The sequence below is a fragment of the Laetiporus sulphureus genome, assembly GCF_001632365.1.
Source record: "Laetiporus sulphureus 93-53 unplaced genomic scaffold LAESUscaffold_13, whole genome shotgun sequence".
NCBI classification, from domain to species: Eukaryota; Fungi; Basidiomycota; class Agaricomycetes; order Polyporales; family Laetiporaceae; genus Laetiporus; species Laetiporus sulphureus.
The window spans coordinates 203,030-224,761 of NW_024468522.1; the positions used below are offsets into that span (position 1 = coordinate 203,030).

General features: G+C 50.1%; 8 protein-coding genes across 8 annotated transcripts; all 8 read right to left on the bottom strand.

The window, feature by feature from the left end:
- Positions 1–478: 478 nt before the first annotated feature.
- LAESUDRAFT_650294 (uncharacterized protein) lies at positions 479–790 on the bottom strand (the record flags this gene model as incomplete). The annotated part of the gene is made up of 1 exon (XM_040904231.1): positions 479–790. One exon carries the CDS (start codon positions 788–790, stop codon positions 479–481), a length of 312 nt encoding a protein of 103 aa, XP_040765615.1.
- Positions 791–2,583: 1,793 nt separating this feature from the next.
- LAESUDRAFT_650399 (uncharacterized protein) lies at positions 2,584–2,847 on the bottom strand (the record flags this gene model as incomplete). The annotated part of the gene is made up of 1 exon (XM_040904246.1): positions 2,584–2,847. A coding segment is annotated over one exon (264 nt), but the record flags the coding sequence as incomplete, so codon positions are not given.
- Positions 2,848–3,314: 467 nt separating this feature from the next.
- LAESUDRAFT_650065 (uncharacterized protein) lies at positions 3,315–3,500 on the bottom strand (the record flags this gene model as incomplete). Its single annotated transcript, XM_040904216.1, has 1 exon — positions 3,315–3,500. One exon carries the CDS (start codon positions 3,498–3,500, stop codon positions 3,315–3,317), a length of 186 nt encoding a protein of 61 aa, XP_040765617.1.
- A 699-nt stretch (positions 3,501–4,199) lies between these two features.
- On the bottom strand, positions 4,200–4,427 carry LAESUDRAFT_650173 (uncharacterized protein; the record flags this gene model as incomplete). Its single annotated transcript, XM_040904223.1, has 1 exon — positions 4,200–4,427. A coding segment is annotated over one exon (228 nt), but the record flags the coding sequence as incomplete, so codon positions are not given.
- Positions 4,428–5,201: 774 nt separating this feature from the next.
- LAESUDRAFT_724338 (uncharacterized protein) lies at positions 5,202–9,271 on the bottom strand. Its single transcript, XM_040908590.1, has 15 exons — positions 9,087–9,271; positions 9,029–9,034; positions 8,887–8,969; positions 8,814–8,833; positions 8,708–8,762; positions 8,239–8,658; positions 7,814–8,188; positions 7,601–7,758; positions 7,458–7,526; positions 7,243–7,402; positions 7,047–7,164; positions 6,756–6,988; positions 6,537–6,697; positions 5,727–6,479; positions 5,202–5,666 (listed from the first exon to the last, which is right to left on the bottom strand). The coding sequence occupies exons 1-15, from the start codon at positions 9,193–9,195 to the stop codon at positions 5,582–5,584; spliced, it is 2,805 nt and encodes a 934-aa protein (XP_040765619.1). The 5' UTR covers positions 9,196–9,271; the 3' UTR covers positions 5,202–5,581.
- A 1,748-nt stretch (positions 9,272–11,019) lies between these two features.
- On the bottom strand, positions 11,020–14,896 carry LAESUDRAFT_736149 (calcium ATPase transmembrane domain M-containing protein; the record flags this gene model as incomplete). Its single annotated transcript, XM_040910669.1, has 14 exons — positions 11,020–11,046; positions 11,095–11,386; positions 11,438–11,610; positions 11,668–11,744; positions 11,797–11,944; positions 11,997–12,103; positions 12,156–12,531; positions 12,581–13,360; positions 13,415–13,570; positions 13,628–13,985; positions 14,034–14,293; positions 14,345–14,410; positions 14,467–14,782; positions 14,832–14,896. The coding sequence occupies 14 exons, from the start codon at positions 14,894–14,896 to the stop codon at positions 11,020–11,022; spliced, it is 3,201 nt and encodes a 1,066-aa protein (XP_040765620.1).
- Positions 14,897–16,529: 1,633 nt separating this feature from the next.
- Positions 16,530–19,352, bottom strand: LAESUDRAFT_758019 (calcium ATPase; the record flags this gene model as incomplete). Its single annotated transcript, XM_040912399.1, has 10 exons — positions 16,530–16,556; positions 16,611–16,902; positions 16,961–17,133; positions 17,180–17,256; positions 17,305–17,314; positions 17,371–17,451; positions 17,509–17,615; positions 17,668–18,868; positions 18,920–19,075; positions 19,131–19,352. 10 exons carry the CDS (start codon positions 19,350–19,352, stop codon positions 16,530–16,532), a joined length of 2,346 nt encoding a protein of 781 aa, XP_040765621.1.
- Positions 19,353–19,397: 45 nt separating this feature from the next.
- LAESUDRAFT_758020 (uncharacterized protein) lies at positions 19,398–19,623 on the bottom strand (the record flags this gene model as incomplete). Its single annotated transcript, XM_040912400.1, has 2 exons — positions 19,398–19,485; positions 19,538–19,623. The coding sequence occupies 2 exons, from the start codon at positions 19,621–19,623 to the stop codon at positions 19,398–19,400; spliced, it is 174 nt and encodes a 57-aa protein (XP_040765622.1).
- Positions 19,624–21,732: the final 2,109 nt, after the last annotated feature.

Genomic DNA, 21,732 nt, shown 5'->3' on the forward strand with positions numbered 1-21,732 from the left:
TATTTGGTATCTGAGTCTCTGTCCACGCTGTGGACTAGTACGTGTGAGAAAGCACACGTGGTTCTGAACGTTCTAACAGGGAACGCTTCATAACAACCCTGCAGTCTCGAGCTTCGATATCATGCATAATAAACCTGTACGGTCAGTCTTCCCTAGTTGTCGATCATTCTCGTGTCACTCAAACGACCAATTCTGCGATGTAATTGATTTTTACCCGAATAAGAAGGCTGATACATTGTTGACCAGTGCACGTAGTTTTCTAACTATGTGCATAATAGACAAGGCTGCAGCATATTGACCGATATATTCGTGTCCGCTGCTGCACCAGATGAACCCGAGCATGAGATTGTCTACGGTGAGGCTGCTCATGCTGCGACACGTGCATGCCAATGCATTCTATGTCGTTGGAAAGGAGAAGATGAGGTCGACTTTATTCTGAAGATGATGCCATCGACCTCGCTTTCGCTTAGCCCATGATTTATGATGACAGGCATTGCGGTGTCTGAGCAACTCCATTTTTTATCTGTTCCCACCATGTTTTGGTTCTTGTATTCTGCTCTTGCAAGCATTGATTCTCTTTTGTTAGCATCTCATTAATAGGTTGAAAGAATGTCGTTTCATCGAAATCCCGAAGGATCCGTATTGTTTGATGACCTGAACTGCGAGAGAGAGCGACGTAAAGGTTGAACAGGAACATGCTTCCTCCAGGCGGCGTTGTGATGTCCACGACAATGTACATGATTGTCTGTCCTTGAGACCGGTAGTCTGTGAATGCGTAGGCCGGCGTCATTGGCATCTGTCGGCGATTTATTTTTTTGTGCAGGATCTTTCTTCCATTCAGTGTTTGGATTGGCATATCAACGTAGAAGCTTTTCACCATAGGTTCAATTGGAATAACGGCATCTGGTAGTCCTTCAAGCTCTGTCAATCGCGTCCTTGTGAGCTTGATGAGAATGAAAAGTGGAGGTTTTTGCAATCTGATGATGGGAGAATTCGGTATTGGTGGTTCGTCGGGGTGCAGTACGATGTTGACTATCTCCCCTCATGCACCATTCATCACGTCAAGCTCTGTCTGTACGTTGACAGTAACCATGACCTTCATTCCGATAGCTAATTGGACTTCGTCAGGCAGACCTGCCTTCTCGTTGCATCCTTTGCGCTTAGATCTTTTGCTGGCCATCACGAATCGTTCCCTTGATGTTAAAGGTCTGCCGTTGGTAGAGTCTTCTGCGGGGAGATGAGAAGCTGAACCCCAGTACGTTCGCAGTGCTTTTTCACTGCAGCATCATTCCATTGCATACGAACACAATGGCGAGGCGTCAACAAAGCCACTTCACCCCACTCGGATGAATCGAAATCTGTGGGAGGGCAGCTGGGACTGGTGATGATAAGATCCTTGAGCATTTTGATGTCTTCAGTCCGTACTTGTCTGTGTCTCAAATGGTGAAGGAATTGCATCCATACCATATCCGTCACATGTACTTGCTCTTTTAGCAGCACTACGATTTCAAATGCCTCGAATATGCGTCGACCCAAACAGTCTTCGACTGTGGCTCCTGCTGTGATGTCCGCTTCATAATACAATGTCGCGCTTCTCTTCTGTGCCACGGGTGGAAACTGATGTAAGTCTCCACACAGTATTACATTGATTCCTCCAAAAGGTCGATCCTCGTTTTCCTCTCCTGTCTTTGCGATTGAGAGGTGCCTCGACAGCTTTGCTAGGAATGCCTGTGAGATCATGGAGCATTCATCGATTATCAGGTAGTCGATGTTCCACCACATTTCGGTAAGTTTTCATCTGCTCTCTTCAGATAGAGGTCTTCCGTTGAGCGAAATATCAGCGGCAGAATGCGTTGTTTTTCCCCCTATCAAAGATGCCACAATGCCAGTGTATGCTGCCTTCATGAGTTCTGTATCTGCGTTGTCAGCTTTAAACTGCTCAGTGATTGTTTGTATAACTTTTGATTTTTCCGTCCCTCCTTCTCCGAGCATCAGCATCAACAGTTGATGCAGTTGGCGGCCTGCGAGCATCTCTGTCATATGCCAAGATATTATTTCAAATGCTCACCTCTGATCTTGAAGCAACATAGATGTGTCTGCTGGAGTTAACACCTGCTCGCTGATCCCTTCCCGTATGAGAACATTTGCAGAAGATGATGTCACTGTTGCTGTAAGTGGGTGTACTGATCCTTCTGTATCCAACTGACCATGCCGTGCATTGTCATCAGCTTGTGATGCATTGTGTTGGGCAAATGCGACTTGTTGCGACATGGCCTGCTTCCATTCGTGCAATTGTACCAGATCATTTTCTGTTGCCAGTCTTGCTGTTGGCCTCCGAATAGACGGAAATGTTGCAAATAACCTGACAGTCTCTCCTATCTCGACAGCGATGCGCCCATGCATGATGTCGATGAGCTGCACTTGACAGTTGCGAGCTTGTTCAATCATTTCTTCAGTAATTTCTGCCTCTTCAGGTGGTTCTCCATTCTCTCCCTCCTCAATCTCGTTGTCTTCTAAAGCTGCAGATGCCACTATAGAATTCAATGCGTTCATTTCATGGGTGTCTCGTTTTTCAACTTCCACTGCATTCTTGCACTTGTGGTAGTGCTCGATATTTGACATCTGTGCGAGCGTGACATCAGACGCTTGCTGGCTGAAGTATCTGAGTGCTTCCTGCCATGTCAGCAACTCTCCTTTCAGATCCCAAACCTGATGCCAAGGCTTGAACAGGAGCAGCATTGATGCACAGTAGTACTCGTGCTCATCAGGATCATCTCGTCGGGGAAAATACTGACTGACAAAGTCAGGTATGGTGTTGTGGCCTTTTCTTCTAATGATGCGGACCATATCAGATGTCTTTGGGTGACCAGGCAGATATCTGATGTACTGCTGTCTGCATGTCGAAGTGTGGTCAGGTTCTTCATTGTTACTATTGAACACATTGTTTGCTGCTTCGCGTTGACGTTCTGTTCGCTGACTTTTTGATGTTTCATATGTATCTGCAAAAAACTTCATCACATTGTATGTTTCGAGTTCGACTCCTCACAATTGGTAGTCGATGACTTGTGTTCATGCAACAAGCGTTCCAAGTGAGTTCACCTCAATCAACAGGGTCCCATCCTGAAACATCGTTAACAACTTTGAGCAGCTTTCATCTATACATGTTAGCTCACCTCAGTGACATCGGGTGATAATATTTCTGTATTCAAGTTATTCTGCACTTCGGAATGTTCACCGACGCTGATAGTACCATGTTGGTCTCTGGATGTCCACATAGGTGAGTGCATCATCAGAGGCTGTCAAGGGTTTATTGCTTACCTACGGTTGCGATGCAATTCAGGATCTGCCTTCAACAGTGCTCCTGTAAAAGACGTCCAGTAAACTGAGACGTAGTGATGTGATTTGATCACATCTCCCCATCCCATCAAGTAGGAGAAAACCATAGGTGCTGGTATCTCCTGTTGACGATTGAGAATGTTCACCGAACGGAACAGTAACATGCATGCCTACTCTTGAATCTGATGGATGTATGTCTCATCATCAAAATGATATATGAGACCCTTGGCTAACAATGCAGATGTATTGTACGAGTGGCCCTGCTTTTTAGCGGCATAACCCATCACGTAGAATGTGATGTTGTTTGTTTCTTCAGAATTGGTGAGTAACTTTTCATCATTATTGCATCGGCAATTGACAGTGATCGCTGGCACGTATCCATTCAGGTATCCATAGGTTCGCTTTGGCTGCCACCATCCCTTCTCCTCAACGATGTCGACCTCTGATAGTGGCCATGGTGCACGACATTTACACTTCAGAGCACCATATTGATCTGTATGGAGACAACCTCGAGTGCATGTATGAAGCTGTTTAGTTCGTACCACCCACTTCTCTAAGTCTGCCACTTGCTCCCAATAATTGTCTACGTCAGGATTTGGAGGTTGACAATATGAGACCTCTGCTTCAGATGGAAACTGCTGTATCTTCTCGGTGCATGACAATCCATCCACGTGTGCCTTGAAATTTGCTTTGATAAAGGCCACCATTTTTTGTCTGAATTCTTCAGTTCAAAGCAGGCTTGACATTTCATCCGACGTTGGTGAATCCTTCAGCCATATCAACATGTGCAAATGCAATGTTCCATGACCTTGACTCTCTACGGTCCCAAAATAGGCATTCACGTATCCGAAAACACCTATTTTTCACTTGATGTGCCTGAATGGCAAGACTTGCACTTCGAACAGAGTTTCTATAATGGCTCGAATAGTGTAGTGAAAAAAGTAAGCTGCTGCGAATCCATCTGACACAATGTTGTGGGCTCGCTGATATTTTCCAGAACCAGCAGTAGCAGAGAAACGGTCCATACCTATCTCCTCACCAACGGATAGTTGCACAACAGGATTGTGTAGGCCGTCGGGATTGATTGTTATTCAGATGTTTGCTGAATTTAGGAAGATGGATGTTGACCAAATCTGGGTTCGTAATTGGAACCTTGCAGAGTCTGATCCCAAGACATGCAGATTCTACACATTGCGAAACATGCGTGGATTGAGTGTATGATCTGCTTGTAATCAGCTCGTCTTTGTATCATTCACATCACATTGCAGTTTGTGTGAAATTTGTGTGTTTTGAGCGTAACTCGTGCAAAATGCCCTTATTGCTACCATATTCTCACGTTTCGTGATCTGGGGTTTCATGCAGTGACTCGTCTCGTCAATCGGATTTCTTCTGCCTTCAGCCTCTCGACAGTGCATGTTCATGTGGTAGCCAGAGCAGTTGCAAACCGTATACAAACAAGATTGTTGTACTCGAAGTCGCAGACAAAAGCAAGGAGTAAATTGAGCAGCCCAAGTCCCGCTGCGGCGTGGTGCAGGTCGTTCTCGTCTTCTTCGACGCTTACTCGAGCGCTTCCTCAGGCTTCCTCCCGCTGTGGCCCCTGTGCGCTTCCTCCCGCCACAGGGCCACAGCGGCCCGGCTGCAGGAATATATAGTTCGACTTCGCTGCCAATAACCCCTATTTTCCACCGGAACCATATTGCATACATGGCCCAATGGAAGGACACCGCGCAATATACTGCTCAAGCTCAAGTATCATGCAACCATCGCTGATCGTGTATTCTATACTATTTGCCTAGACAGTGTTTTCATGTTTTTGACTCAACGGCGACAACGGTAGCGAGCAGACTTTGTGTTGAGTTGTTGGGCGGGATTTTATATACACTGGTGCGGCTCAAGACACAGAATGGTATCTGTCTGCTCATGCAGTCTATATAGGTGTCTTGTTGTTATAAGGTCTACCTCGGCCATGTCGAGCACGGTCGCACACTCTTTTGCTCAGGCTCATATCGGGTACAATCCGAGCCCGGGCTACAGATACAGCGGATAATTAGTAAGGCTTTTACAGGACATGAACCCGACTCATGAATATACGAAGCTCAAGTTCCAAGTCTAAGTAGTGTGTACGGCACGACGTCCATAACTCAGGACGAGATCATTCAGCTACATATCAAAGGTGGGGGTGATGGTGCTTAGATTTCGTTGAGCGAATCCTCGACACTTTGCGAACGTCCACTCGCCACCAAGATCACCCTCCAACAGGCCGCGACGACGCCATCGGATTGTTCATGGCACCAACGAAACTACTGATGTACGAGTCCCAATCATCCCACCTGACCAACCACACAAATAATGAGACAGACCAGCCAACACAAAAAAAAGCAAACACTCACTCGAATCCACTCGGCGCCGCAGACCACACCGCCAGCGTGTTCTCCGGAAAACCCGACTCTGGGCCGGGCTGCTGGGCTCCGCCACGTAAGGACGCTCCCGGATGCTGGACAGACTCCGGCTGGAACGGGTACTGCTGAGCATGAGCCGCCACATACGGTGCGGCCATCGTCGTGAAGGTCGGGTCATAGGAATTCAGCTCCGGCATAGTGAACATCGGCGCCGTTGCAGGGTGGAGCTCGCCATTCATCCCGTTTGCACTCATAGGAACTGTCGAGGGTCCTTCTTGCGGAGCAGAAGCCATACGATAGTCCATCCTGGACGGACCAGCGGTGTCGGTGCCGTACCACGAATGGTCCACTGGTGGCTGGGCCTGAGTGTCCATCGCCAATCCAGGATGCAGCGGCAGTCGTCCAAGCTCATCGCTATGTATAGGTAGCGAGAAATCCTGCACACTCGTTTGCCCAATCCCGCCGGCAGACACGCCATAAGTCTGATTAGGTGCAACCTGCGGCGACATCGCTGGTTGTACAAAGGCCGACGGGGACATCGAGGACGTGTCTCTCGACGCGCGCTTCGATCCCGCGATGTTGCGCGGCGCGGCATCCGGGTTGGATGTGTCAGGGGGCGTACCGAAGCTCGGAACATTCGACGTGGAGGGTGTTGGGCTGTCCGCATCCCGTCCGCGCTTCTGGCTTACAGGCGTGCTCGGCAGGGGCAGGTCGCCAACGAACGCAAGTTCGTACACAATATCCCTATGAACGATGCGTATAAGTGGAAGCAAGAGGGCATGAGGCGATACAGGCTCCTACCATAGCCGACCAGCTATGTGGCACTGGGGCTCAATGCACTTCAACATCCTCATGCACTTGTGGACTTCCGCCATCTCTTCGTTGGCATCGACCGTCAACCCCGATCGTTTCCCACCCCAGATATTGTGCAGCAGCACGATCCCAGACATGAAGTACGCCATCTGTGAATCTCAAGGTGAGTAAAAACCGGCTGATCCGGAAAGCCGCAGACCACTATACCATGTTGAAATGAAGTGGAGTACCGGTACGTTTGTACTGGACATCCAGGACATGTGTGCACGAGCGCGCCGCATTGGTGCAGATAGCCAGTGATGGGAAGGATAGCGGAGATGGCTTGCGCGGAGACGGGATGAATGGCCGATGTACGAGCACCTGCAACATGTAATAGGACGCATACAGGGTGGCTGACTGGTTGAAAAAGGTGATGTTCTCTCTTTTCGGATCCCATCGTACTGTCACAAGGCGTCAATGGTCTACGCTATGTAGTACAGTCAAAGATCGCAAACGCACGATGATCAGGAACAGAGTCGATCCACTTGTTGAGCGCCGAATCTATCTCCGCGACGATATGTTGTTCCCATTGCTGTCCAACAAAGCCCAATAGCGCCTTGGACTTTGTTATGGAATACTGTCACGCACATAATGTAGGCCGTTGGAACGAAATGGGTGTAAATCCCTGGAAATGCAACGATTGTGACCCACTTACGATGGTACGCAGAGCAAAAAAGAGGATCCGGTGCAGCTTGATAAGGCTGTTGAAATACGCCATGACCGATGGCTTCCCCGGCGGTTGTTTGAATGCCAGATCGGGGTCCGGGTTTGTCCAGTACTCGTCGTCGCACTCAATAGGCAGATCGAGGTCAAAACTGTAGGAAGGATGCTAAGCATGTAAAGGAGCAGAATCTATTGACGCTTGCTGACTCATCATCTTGGATCATGCATGGCCGTCCGAGAACAGAACTCATCGATCTGTCCATCAGCACTAGAACCCTGTATATAACGTCACATTGAATTAGCCACATCTCGTCCACGCGATGACGATCGAGCCAGAGATCGACGCGTACCAGAATGCACGTTTCCACAGCTCCTCTTCTACCGTTGGCTTGGTGTTGTAGACTTTTTTGCGGTGAGCACCTACATCTTGAGCCATGAGGAGACAGACCCCAATAATGGTTCGGGCCGTATGCGGCGTAGAGGATCCTTGCAAGAAGAAGGCCGAGAGCTGTAAATCTTTATGTCAACACCGCAGACGTGAATGATCGGCATCAGTCACTGACACAGTAGATTTGGATGTCGTGCAGCTGTGGAGGAGACAGGAGTGACTTTCGTATCATATGCACTTGTCTGAACCACTCCCATCCTCGTGAAGAAGGAATCTTCTCGCCACTCTCTTCGTCGAGTAGAACTACACGCGGGTCGTCGGAAAACCTGGCCCCATTAGCGCAAACAAGCAGGACGATGGAGCCGAATCCTTCGTCACGGAGATGCAAATTGTCTCTGATGTTGGCATCGAAAGTAGGCCGATGGAGGAGTGGCATGTAAACATTGATATGATCAAAATAAAGGTTGACGAGCTTCCACAGGAGGTCTTCGTCTGGAAAGCTTCCCGGTTTGTGTGGTTCCAGCCGTTCTTCCATCTGGGCTGACATCCACTGAGGGCGATCAATCTCATGCTCCGCAGCAGCACTAAAAGGATACATACAGGATGCCGGCCATTGAATTTCGGCTGATGACTGCCATTAAGAATCTCCGGACGCATCTGAGCGCCCTCTGGCGATTCGTCGTATCCAATCCCGGAGAATTGCTGTTTCATATCCATAGCGTTCTGTACGAACATTATGCCGCTTGATTTCCCCAAAAATGTAGGTACGTTCGGTTCTATGGACATTTTTCTAAAACTTTGCATAAGAGTGTGCTGAGCCATGACCTCATCGTCGCTGGGCTCCAACACGTCCGGATCCGAAGGCCTTACATCGGGAGAGAGAGAAGCGGCAGTGCGGGGGACAACTTGCTCTCGTCGCGCAACGGTGGGCCTACCAGTTTCAGCGTTACGCTCAGTAAAGAATGAGGCGTTATCCAAATGTTTGTCGGGTTCCTTGGGCAAGTCTGCGTCTGAACGTAGCTAGATGGGAATCAGCAATCCGCGACGTTACGTGAGAGGGTCATTCCACCTTGACCAAAAGCTTCTCCATGTGCTCCAGACGAGCCTCCAGACTCTCTATATATCTAATATGCCTGTGAAACGTGCATTAATGGCACCATCTCGGCTCAACATACCTTTTACTGGAATTTCGTTTCTAGACACTAATGACTACTGGGCGAGACGTGCAATATAATGGTAGATACGTACCTGCGCGGCTTCAACATACGTACACTCGTAACCGTACGTAATGCAATTCGTACACCTGCTGTTCGGCATCCGTTCTCCGTCACCTGCGCCGATTTGCGGAGCCGTTAGCTCTAGGAGAATGTGTGGCAACCACGAGCCTTACATCGAACTGCCCGAGCTCGTCAGCACCCGTCAACTCGACTAAATAATTTCATACACACTCTTTCTGTGCCTACAGATGTCGCAAGCTCGGTGTGCCGTACGCCTCTTCTTCACATGCTGGGAGGCACTCGCGACGTCGTGAGACTCATCCTCTTCGGGCGAGGACATGTGTATCGTGTGTTGAGCGCTGACGCGGACAATTGATCGCTGTGGGCGCGGAGGCCAGAACTATATGGTCAAGCAGATGGCGGTCTGTTATAGCGATCACACGCACATGCGTAACTGAAGCGGCACAGTGGCGAGCATTGCCGAGTCGACGCCACCGATCAAAATCGTACCGCCACATCGGGCCGCAGATCGCCGAGAGCCGGGATCCTACGAGCTCAACTTTCAGTTCATACTTTGTGCGAACATGATTAATGTAAACGAAGGATTGAAAGTCTTATGTGAGGTAATCTTGTCGTTGCGCACCGCTGGCGCGGCTCATGCGAATTCCAGCCTCGAGCGCGTGGATTAGCGTGCGGCTGCGTCGTCGCGGAGTTTCACTTTTAATGTTCAACATTTCAGCCTTAGCTCTCTCACGCCGGGTTGCCCATCAACTCGTCTCCTCATCTCTCAATGTCATCAGGAGCTCGAGTTCATCGCAATTTATGGTCGGGCACTTCAGCATCGTTTCTTTCTCGACGATACAGAGCGCCAATTTCTACGACGTAAAGTCGGATCTCGAGGGGAGAAATACACAGAAAGAAGATTGCGCCTGATCTAGGAAGCGTAGATCATCCTGCATAGATATCTTGCCAGTGCATTGTACTGACATTATAGCCTCAAGATGCTGTTCATCTGCTGAGGCCTCGATGACGCTCGATCTTTCCACAAGAGTCTTGTTCGATGTATACTCCCCGCATAATTTTACACGCTAGCCAAGGCTTCGAAGCGCGCGCCTCTACGTGATGGTTTAATCTCTCTATGTTCGAGATGCGGCCTAGTTCCGACAAGATCAATGTTGAGGACTTACTAATGCGAACCATGATCAGTAGACCTTCCCAGCTAGCACAATGCAATTCCGAGCACTCTTTTCGGCACTCACGATGTCGCCGCACGGTTCAATTGCATCAAAGCTGTTCCCGATATATCTCTTGAACTTAGACTTGGCTGCACAATCCTTGGCTGCACAACCCGGAAGCTATAGATGCAGTGGGAAAGATAGACGAAATACGTGCGGCTTCAAAGATAGGAATCCAAGCTTTCTTTTAATAGAGCTTGCTGCAATAAGTGAGGTGGCACTCTGGATAGAGTCAATGCATTTCGCGCTACGGCTGCTCTACTGCAAAGCTAAAATGCATAGACAACATACGGAGTCAGCGACCAAGCTTCGCATTTGATTGGTAAGGCATTCGCTTCCGAGTGCATCCGTTCCACAACCTCCGACGGGCCGCAGGCCATCTCTAAAGCACCAGACTTGACCGTACCAGTCATTTTAGCTCGACGTCCACCAGAGTGTCCGCAAGCAGCCTTTCAAACCCCGCCTCTCCAGAAACGGCAGCTTATAACGCGCGCTTACAGGACTGGTTTAGTACGAGTCTAATACTTAGAGCTCATTGCCTGCATTGAAATGCAAGTTGTGTACCGTTAGTATGCAGTGAAGCCTGCTGCCAAACTAAAGCACACGCGCGCAAGATCCGCCGAGGAGCATTGCTGGGGTAAATGGTCGACGTCGGAAAGAGCACGGTTTGAATGTTCTCCGAAAGGTAATAACGAAGTTGAACTTCATACTGATCACAGGCAAGCTGGTCAGAACGGAAGCAGGCGTGCAATATTCCATGCACAAGCTAAATGATTGACACTCATAAAATACATAACGAAGTCATTGGCTACCTTTCGCGCGATGTGGGCACCAAATGTGAATCTAACGCGACAATGATTCGGCCTTACTGTACATTATAATGACTCCGAGACGGTGCACATATCGAAATACTCATATATGATGATCTATCACCACGCCATCTTTGCTACAAAAGACTGCAAGGGACTCAGCATGCGGTGTTTCGGAACAAGCACGATGCTCACCTTTGGGTACGTGCGCACAATCAATTTCCTAAGCTCATCCATTATGAGGATTCCACAAGCAAACCCGAATGGAATTCCCCAGTACATGCCGGGGATGGCAGCGGTCCCGAAGACCTTTCGAAGGCCATGCCCATACAGGTTGACTACGGCGACGAGAGCGGTGCCTATCATACCTAACGGTATGATAAAGTTGCGACGCGGGCCCCAGAATGGATTTGACTGCAATATGGATACACGACGGTTGCGGATGGCGAGTAAGCTTCCGTACTGTCCGAAAACCATGGTAACGTAGCTGAGGGTAATCATATAAGCGTATGCACAATGACGGGTCGACTGAACGCACTATATGCATTGGCCTACCGATACAAAGTGGTTGAGCTGGTCTTGGGTGTAACCCTTGTGACCCTCTGTCCATTTGTTGTAAACGAGCATGACGTCGTAGAATCCGAGGCCTTGCTTGTCCATGTACAGGAACCACATGCTCATACAACAAGGCCAGAGCATTGCACCGATGAACTGCCCAGCAACAGCATTAAGCGACAGACACGGATGATGGATCGCGACCAGACGTACCAAATAAATCTGTACGAAGAATCTCCAGTCTGCCAATCTATCGGTGCGAGCATTCCGAGGCTTGCGCAGCATCAGGTCTTGCAGCCGATCAGCATGACGACATGAGCGAGTAATGAAATGGGTGCCCACCAGCTTCGGGTTTTTCGTACATCAGTGATATCGACATCGTGATATCGTTGAAGACGCAATAGCAGACTTGCAAGTACGAGCTTAGCGCGAGTTGCATCCCAAGGAACACATTGGCGAAGACGGGCACGAATTCTGCGTAAGACCCCGCCTATACAACAGTGTTTGAGGATTATTGTAGAGCAGTGAGAAGCGGGACGTACGGGCATCAGGTACAACATGACTTTCTTGAGGTTGTCGAAGACCAATCTTCCCATCTCAATAGCGACCACTATCGAAGACAGGTCATTGTTCAGAAGGATCATCGACGCTGAGGATCGGTGTAAGCACAATGCAGGACATTGATTAATCATTGTGCGCACCAGCTTCCTTGGCCACATCACTTCCGCTGCCCATCGCCACTCCGATATCGCTTGCCCTCAGAGCAGGAGCATCGTTAACTCCGTCCCCAGTCACAGCGACGGTGTTATCTCCCCGTGCCTTGACCTCTTCAACGATCCGCAGTTTCTGTTCGGGGGTAGTGCGTGCAAAGACAATCTCCGTATAATTGCCGACCGCCTCGTCCCAATCATTGCTGTCCATCGTCTCTACGTCTTCTCCCGTGAGCACAAGCGCGCGGATGGGGTCGTCTTCACCGGGCTTAATCTCTGACGGTGGGAGGCCAGCATAACCCTTTTCTGACTTGGGTGAGCGCAAGTGTTCAACTTCATCAGCTTTCTCTTGGGTGACGATTCCGACCTAATTTTTATTCAATATTGTGGTGATTGGAACAGACATGAGCACTCACCTGCTTCGCAATTGCGAGCGCCGTCAACTTGAAGTCGCCAGTAACCATGAAGATCCGAACGCCGGCTCTGCGGATCGTCTCGACAGCTCCAGGGACGTCTGCACGCGGCGGGTCGCGAATTCCAACAAGCCCGACCAGAGTCAGCTGTTGCAACTCCGAGTACATGAGTTCCTCGACGTCATTAGCCGACATCTTCTGCATGTCGAGCTTGACGTCCGCGAGCGACCGACGGCATAGAGCAAGTACACGCTGTCCTTGGCTGCTCCACTCCTCCTGCAGTCCGAACAACTGGCTACGAATAGCGGAGTCGAGGTGGTCGACGGATCCATCCGCACGCATGACGCTCGTGCAGGTCGGGAAGAGAACATCAGGACCACCCTTGACGAGCATCCACGTCTCCGGCTGCCAGTCTTCGCCAGCGCCGATTGGGCGATTCTCGCGGACGACAGTGAGCATCCACTTGTTGCGAGAGTTGAACGGAATCTCGAAGATCTTTTCGTAGGAAGCAAGCAGGGAGGGGGTATCCACGGCAAGTGAGGGAATCGTGAGAGCTTCGGTGAAGCGGAGAACGGCAGTATCGGTGGCGTCGCCCTTGACGGGGCGCTCATCAATGGGCAGATCATCGGAAGACGTCTCGAATTTTGCTCCGTTGCATAGGCGACCGACCATGTGCAGAGCCTTCAGACCAGCAGGAGCATTGGTACTGTCCCGACCGCTGTATTTCTCCTTGATGTCCTCCACACGAAACTGGTCCTGGACGAATGCGACGTTTTGCACAGACTGCACAGATCAATTTAGCAGGCTGCGACGTATCAGCCGAAAGTAAAAACGAACCATTTTCCCCATCGTGAGAGTACCGGTCTTGTCTGAGCATAAGACGGACATACACCCAAGCGTTTCGATTGTCGCAAGATTTTTGACGAGCACGTTGCGCTTTGCCATACGCTTCGCGACAATTGTCAAAGACAGAGCGACACCCACCGGGAGTCCCTGAGTGATGTATCAGTAAGGCAACACTGATCTGCTGAGAAAATGGTGAAGACATACCTGAGGCACGAATGCGGTCAGACAGCCTATGGAGTCGATAATAGCTACGCTTGCGGTTTCATAACCTGGATAACTAGACCGTAGCCAAGCCCCCCAAACAATTAATGCTATGCTGAACATGGTAATGGCGATGCAGGATATAATCTTGGTGAAGTGCCACACTTCACGTTGAATGGTGGTCAGCTTGAACTTCGTTTCGCTCGACATGGCCACGATGCGGCCCATGATCGACTTGTCACCTATTGCGAAGACGACACCTAGACAGTTGCCTTGCACAACGAAAGTTGACGTCAGCGCCAGATTGCGCGTCTCCAGAGCGTTGTCGGAGGTCATCTCTAGCGCGCCGGGGATCAGCTCACTAGGAACGTTGTATTAGCTACATTCACGAGACTGTCGACAGACGCACCTCTCCCCAGTCAGAAGAGAGCGGTCGAAGTGTAGGTCACTCGACGCCTGCACGAGTCGAATGTCTGCGGGTACACGATCGCCCATCGACAATGTGACAATATCCCCGACTACTAAATCCTTTGCCGATATCGTCTGATGCTGGCCGTCGCGTATGACGCTCGCATTCTCCGCAATGAGAGTCGTGATAGAGCTCATTATACGTGAGGCATGCCAGTCTACTAGTGCATAGAATGTCGCGGAGATGATGATTACCAATAACTGCCATTCAAATCAGCAACAAGGGACACAAGCATCGGCACGATGCCGTACCAAAAGTATAGCAACCCCCAAGTTGAATGCCGAGGGATGTGCGCCACCGAGAGGCTGATAGGAAATCTGGAAAGCGACGTAACCTCAGCGAAGAATCATGGGTTGCAGGAGAGGGCACACACAATCGTCACAATGAAGGCGATCCACATTAAGAAGTTGAAGCCGCCGAAGATATAGTTGAGGATTTTCTTCCAGTACTGTGATTTCGGAGGGGATATCACGTTCTTGCCACCCTGCACCGCTCTACGCTGTACGGCGGCACTATCGAGGCCCACAGTCGGTGAGGTCGAATATCGACTGTAGATTTCGTCTACGGGAAGCATATGAACGTTTATCTGGCGGATCGTTGTTTCAGGGTCGGCAGCTCCCTTTGACTTCGCTGGAGGGTGTTGTTTCTCATCCCGGGTTGCGTTGACATGTATTGAGAGTGTCCGGTACCTACACGAGAGCTCAGGATAGCGGCCAGTACATTCAGAGGAGTACTCACCGAATCTGTATGCCATAATCGCCTGGGTTTCCAGTCGTCGCAGCGGGGCTCATTTTCGTAGGCATACTGAGGATCAGTGGGCTCGAAAGTGAGGGGGGTGCGAGGGTTTAAAATGATGAAGACCGGCCCTGGATGCTGTCCAGATAGCACCGCGAAATGACACGATATAAAACAAATTGAGCGCATTCTGCCAGAATTCGAGAAGGCCATGAGAATGGGCTCGTCTGGGAGATCCGGGAACAGGTATCCCGTCTTCCAATGGCATATCGCCGCAACTTGAAAGGCGCTGATGTCAATCGAACGGAAGCAAAGCGATCAGGTTTATTTCCTGAGCGATCAAGCTTCCCCTCTGCCACGGGCTCAGATGCTCGTTATGCTTAATGAGTTACCATTTCTTAAATGACCGTACAGTTCGACTCCGAACGGTCTCATCTTCAATTGGGGGCGTGCGTTGGGGGAGATCACATGCTCAGGAGAATTTTTCCCTGTTGTCTTGCGCGATTTCCGCTACTGAGTGATGGAAGAGTTCCGGTCCAAGCGATGTTCCGTGATTGATGTTGCAACCATCGATGAAAGCGCGGGACCGATAAAGCTGAGAAATCATTGCTGAACGTTGGACTGACGGTATTCCGATCCTCCTACGCCCGTTCTGCATCGATGTCCAGCTTCCCGATCACCCGGTGGATGCCTATTTTTAGCACAGCCTAGCATCATCAAGGGCTCCAAGGATCGCTTTTTCACCATCGAAGCCTATACATGTGGTGCGAAAGATACTGGAGCTACGAGATAAAAGTAAATGTTGCTATTGTTAGCACGCAAGAGCCGGGCAGTCTATTGAGTTTCAAGACACGGAGTTGTACTTACTGCCGGCTTCTGTCCTTCCTCTATGCCATTGCCAGTTCCGCGCCGTGTTCACAGCCTTGCGTGATCGGGAATTGGGCGAGCCGCAAACGAGAACATGTGTGCAAACCAGAGTAACCACGTCTTCCAGATTCCTGGAATTGTCCGGTCACCGTCTGTGTTCTGCGACAAGTATCGGCTCCCACACTATGAGATATACGAGCTAGTTAGAAATGATAGGACTCCAGGTTCAGATTTAGCATACCTTGAGTCAAGGAAACGCCAGCCATGGTAGAGTACTACACCAAATAACTGCCGCTCATAACATACATCTCACGAGCATTGGATTACCCATGTCAGTGGCTGCCCCTAGAAAATCTACACCCTCCATTTTCCAAGAATGCTGACGTAATTAGACATACTTTTGCTAGTAAGCCGTCGAAATATATCGCCACGTACATATGGAATCGGCGACTTCACAATGCGGTACCGTGCATCTTACACAGAAAAACACAAGTGGCCTTGTGAAAATCCGGATGTCGACGCCCGCGCAGCATCAAGTACACCATGTTTCGCGAAGAGCGGCATTTTTGATCTGTTGATGCGTTGAAGCGCTTCGAAGTCTCACGTGATCGCGCGGAGGACTTTGCCGTCCGCTCGTAAGCCACTCCGCCACAGCTTGCATGTATGCCAACGTCGATCCATCCGCATCCACATAAAGCTGAACTCTCTCACGTACTTGTCACGCCAGGGCCAAAGTCATGACATGCTTTAGAAACGGCGCAATATCTCTACATCATTACGTCGACCATATGGCCAATGTGATACAAGAAATCTCTATTCGGGAGAATATCCAAATCACCACGCCATCTTGGCGATTACAGACTGCCAAAATGTTAGCTTGTATCCAAAAAGATCTCACGGAGAACGATAGCTCACCTTCGGATATGTACGAACGATTAGTTTTCTGAGTTCCTCCATGATCAGAATCCCGAGAGCGAAAGCGCATGGGATTCCCCATAACATTCCTGAGATCGGCGTTGTGTCGAAGACATCTTCGAGGCCAGGACCATAGAGATTGACGACTGCAATAAGCGCTGTGCCGATCATCCCCAATGGAACGACAAGATTTCGTCGAGGGCCCCAAATAGGGTTGGACTGCAGGAGGGAAACGCGGCGATTCCGAACCGAAAGTAAACCACCGTATTGCATGAATACCATCGTCACGTAGCTGCGGACCGGGCATTTATCAGCATCGGTTCCCACATCACATGGCGCAGCCCACTCACTAAATGCATTGGCCTACAGAAACGAAATGTGTGAGTTCCGCGATGGTGTAACCCTTGTATCCGTCGGTCCATTTATCGTAGACCAGAATCACATCATAGAAGCTGAGGCCCTGTCGATCCATGTATAGGAACCACATACTCATAGCGCACGGCCACATCATCAAGCCGATGAACTGACGGATCCTTAGCTGTAGTAAAGAGCACAATAATCAGACTCACGAGGTAGATCTGGAAGAAGAACCTCCAGTCTGTCAAACGGTCTGTACGGGCGTTACGCGGCTTGCGGTGCATCAAATCTATCGCAGGTCAGGAAGACGTTATGGACTACAGCAGGGACTACTGACCAGCCTCGGGCTTTCATACATCAATGAGATCGACATCACCACGTCGTTTGTGATCGAGAAGCAGACTTGCAAATACGAGCTCAGAGCAAGTTGCATTCCGAGGAAAACGTTTGCGAAGACGGTGATGAACTCGGTGTACGTGCCAGCCTATGCAGCATGAGTATGAAGCACAGTATACTGGAATAATGACCCGGGGACGCTCACCGGCATCAAGTAGATCATGACCTTCTTCAGGTTATCAAAGACGAGACGGCCCATCTCGATGGCCACGACGATCGATGAGAGACCGTTGTTCAACAAGACCATGGCCGCTAGTCCGACCATCAGCTAAGGAGCCTTTGAGCAATGTCCCGACGGACGTACCAGCTTCCTTAGCGACATCACTGCCGCTGCCCATCGCGACACCGATATCGCTCGCCTTCAACGCAGGAGCGTCGTTGACACCGTCGCCTGTGACCGCTACAGTGTTATCTCCCCGTGCCTTGATCTCCTCCACGATGCCGAGCTTCTGCTCAGGGGTGGTCCGCGCGAATACCATCTCGGTGTAGCTGCCGATGACAGCATCCCAGTCTTCGGAGTGCATCCTTTCGATATCATCGCCGGTGAGGACGACCGCACGAATAGGATCGTCTTCGCTCGGTTTGATGGAGGGAGCAGGAAGACCGGCAAACCGCGCAGCGATGTCAGCCGACCGCACTTGTTCCATGGCATCAACTTCTCTTGCGTGACAATTCCAACCTGTGATCGAGAAGTCGGTGTCAGTCGCTTCATGAAATGAATTAGTACGAACCTGCTTGGCAATGGCGAGCGCCGTCAATTTGAAGTCACCAGTTACCATGAAGACCCGAACACCGGCTCTTCGAATTGTCGCAACAGCTCCAGGCACATCCGCACGCGGCGGGTCACGGATCCCCACGAGTCCGACCAGAGTCAGCTGCTGCAGCTCGGCATACATGAGCTCCTCGACGTCGTTTGCGGACATCTTCTCCACGTTGAGCTTCACGTCCAATAACGAACGACGGCACAGAGCAAGCACACGCTGTCCCTGGCTGCTCCATTCCTCCTGCAGCGCGAACAGTTTGCGACGAATGGCGGAGTCGAGATGCACAACAGATCCATCGGAATGCATGACGCTCGTGCATATAGGGAATAGCACGTCCGGACCGCCTTTGACGAGCATCCACGTCTGACGCTGTTCGTCTACAGCCGCAGGACAATTCTCGCGAACGACCGCGAGCATCCACTTGTTGCGAGAGTTGAATGGGATCTCGAAGGTCTTATCGCGTGTAGCAAGCAGTGTGGGAGCGTCGATAGCTAGTGAGGGGATCTTAAGAGTCTCCGCGAAGCGAAGAACGGCAGTGTCGGTGGCGTCGCCTTTGACTAGCCGCTCCTCGACAGGCAAGTCACTAGAGGCCGTCTCGGATTTCGCACCGTTGCACAAGCGGGCAATCATGTGCAGGGCCTTCAAACCAGCGGGAGCGGTGTCGTCCTCTGGAGAGCTATGCTTCTCCATGATCGTCTCCACCCCATACTGGCCGTCGACGAAGGCGACGTTTTGCACGGACTGAAAGAACCCCGTGAGCAGGGGAAGGAAAGAAGGGCGAGAAGTACGCACCATCTTGCCTATAGTGAGGGTACCTGTCTTGTCCGAGCAAAGTACCGACATGCAGCCCAGAGTCTCGATGGTCGCGAGACTTTTGACGAGGACGTTGCGCTTAGCCATGCGTTTTGCAACGATCTTCAAGGACAGTGCAACGCAAACAGGCAACCCCTATATCACACATGTTGATACCAGGAAAAACTCAACCGGAAGGTGGAAGACATACTTGTGGTACGAAGGCAGTCAAGCACCCAATGGAGTTGACAATCGCCTCGCTAGCCGTCTCGTAGCTGGGGTAGCTCCTCCTCAACCACGCACCCCACACGATGATGGCAATGCAGAACAGCGACAGCGCCAAAGTGGAAACGATCTTGGTGAAGAACCACACCTCGCGCTGACGACCGTTCTTGAACTTGGTCTCGCCCGAAATCGCAACGATGCGGCCCATGACGGACTTATCGCCGATGGCGAACACGACGCCGGTGCGATTTCCCTAGACGACGAACGTGGACGTCAGCGCGAGGTTGCGAGTATCCAGCGCGTTGTCGGAGGTCATTTCGAGCGTGCCGGGGATCATGTCACTAACAAAGTACTTATCAGTGGCATTCATTTGGATGCTTGGGCAACACGTACCTCTCCCCAGTGAGAAGAGACCGATCAAACCGCAGATCGTTGGAGACTTGTACAAGTCGAAGGTCGGCAGGTACACGGTCGCCCATGGAGAGTGTGACAAGGTCGCCGACGACGACGGAGGTAGGAAGACAAAGACAAGCAAAAGAGCTTCTGACCGGATCTGGATATCATAGTCGTCGGGGGCTTCTGACCTCGCCTTCGAATGGTCTCTGGCACTCATCTCGGAAGTACTGGAAGAGCGAGCTGAAGGCGGCACACCACCCGACAACGGACCCTTTTAAGTTCCTGGCCTCGCGGGCGCGCGATCGCTGGTGGGGCGTTCTGACCTAGACATCAGAATCAAAATGCGCGAATTACGCTATTCCCGTACCTGAGGGCATCGTAGACAGCTTTATCTTTTGACTCGGCGTCTCGAAGTGGCAGCCAATGAGGCATGACTGTGAGGGATTTATGGCTGGCGCGAGCGCAAGACGAATTTCCCTGAATCGGTTTCAGATTTAGACAGCCGTTCCAGTTCAAGAACTCCCCAGAGCCAGTGGGCCATCTTTGGTTAGCAAGTGTACTCCTGTAGCAGCTATCACTGTTAGTGCGTAGAAATGTTATGGCATCGCGGTCTTCTGAACTGGATTCTAGGTCTGCGCTCTTTTTGCGATTCCCTACGGTACCCGGGGCTAAGTATTCCTCAGTCGCGGCTGATTATGCCTTATCTCTAAAGATGCATGTCGTCAGCCTCTGAAGATGCATGGTGCACTGGAACAACAGACATTTTGAAAGAATGTTCTCTGATGCATAGATGCAGGAGACCGGGTTTGGCAGATGTTTGCGGGATGCAAATGCTCTGCTTGACAGGCTCATGGAGTTCATCGGCTCTATCATAGCTCCGAGATACTGCTAGAATGAAAGTCTTCATTGATCATAGGCACCCTCGGCTGGTATAACTTGTTCATTGACCACTTGCAGATCAGGCGACAACGTTGATGTCGGACCTCTGTTGGAATGGCGTCCCTCGCTCAGCTTCATTAATGCAATCGTATACAAATACCTCAGAAAAAATCCACAATGGATGATGCAGCAAGCAAGGGGGATTTCCCTGCGAGATGTGAAGTCGATCAACCGTCCGGGCCACCGCCGGAGAATAAGCTAAAGTTGACTATAGGCCTTAAGGGGCTTACTAGAACGTGCGCTAAAGGCACCATGCAGCTATAGCGAACTGAGATAATAGAGCCATTCACGGCGTACATAAAAGAGGCTTGGTTGACAAGGTGTACATGGCCGTGCATTGTGGACTATGTTCATACTTGCACCGCAGACATGAAGCGATTTGCGCATGTGGCAAATGCTTAGCAAATGTCGACAGGTTTTTTGCCTTTGTGATCTCAATTTGCTACGGTTCCTCCCCACATTCCGTATTAAGTATTTGCATATAATATGTTGGAGGCAGAAATTTAATATCATATATTTAAGAAATGACACCATTTTCAAACTCACCAAATACATTTAGAATTTGAGTGCTGTTGAATGTAATCATACATTTTTGAATTTCAAACTATGACATGTATAAAATATCCAGTAGCAGATGAAGGTGTAATTATGCCTACATTCTACTTCCCTACTGAAGTCATTCTAGCCAAGATTACTAGAATGAAAGTCATTCACCGTAATTACACCTTCATCTGCTACTGGATATTTTATACATGTGATGGTTTGGAGTTCAAAAATGTACAATTACATTCAACAGCGCTCAAATTCTAAATGTATTTGGTGAGTTTGAAAATGGTGTCATTTCTCAAAATATATGATTTTAAATTTCTGCCTCTAAGATATTATATGCAAATACTTAATATGGAACGTGGGAAGGAACCATAGCAAATTGAGATCACAAAGGCAAAAAACCTGTCGACATTTGCTAAGCATTTGCCACATGCGCAAATTGCTTCATGTCTGCGGTGTTGCTCGGAGTTGTTCGCGGAAGATCGAGCACCAGGACCCTGGACACTGAACGCATCACCTCACGTGGACGTTTCCCAAAAGACCACTGGCACCTACCAGGCCTTGGGCCTTGGCGCTCCTCGAAGCTCGTCCCGCCCCGCAGCCGAGTCTCTCTTTCGCTCGACACAGAGTCGCCCTCTTTGATGCTGAGGCAGCGAGCTCATATGGTTACTTCCGATAGTGCATCTTGTGCGGGGCGCAGTATC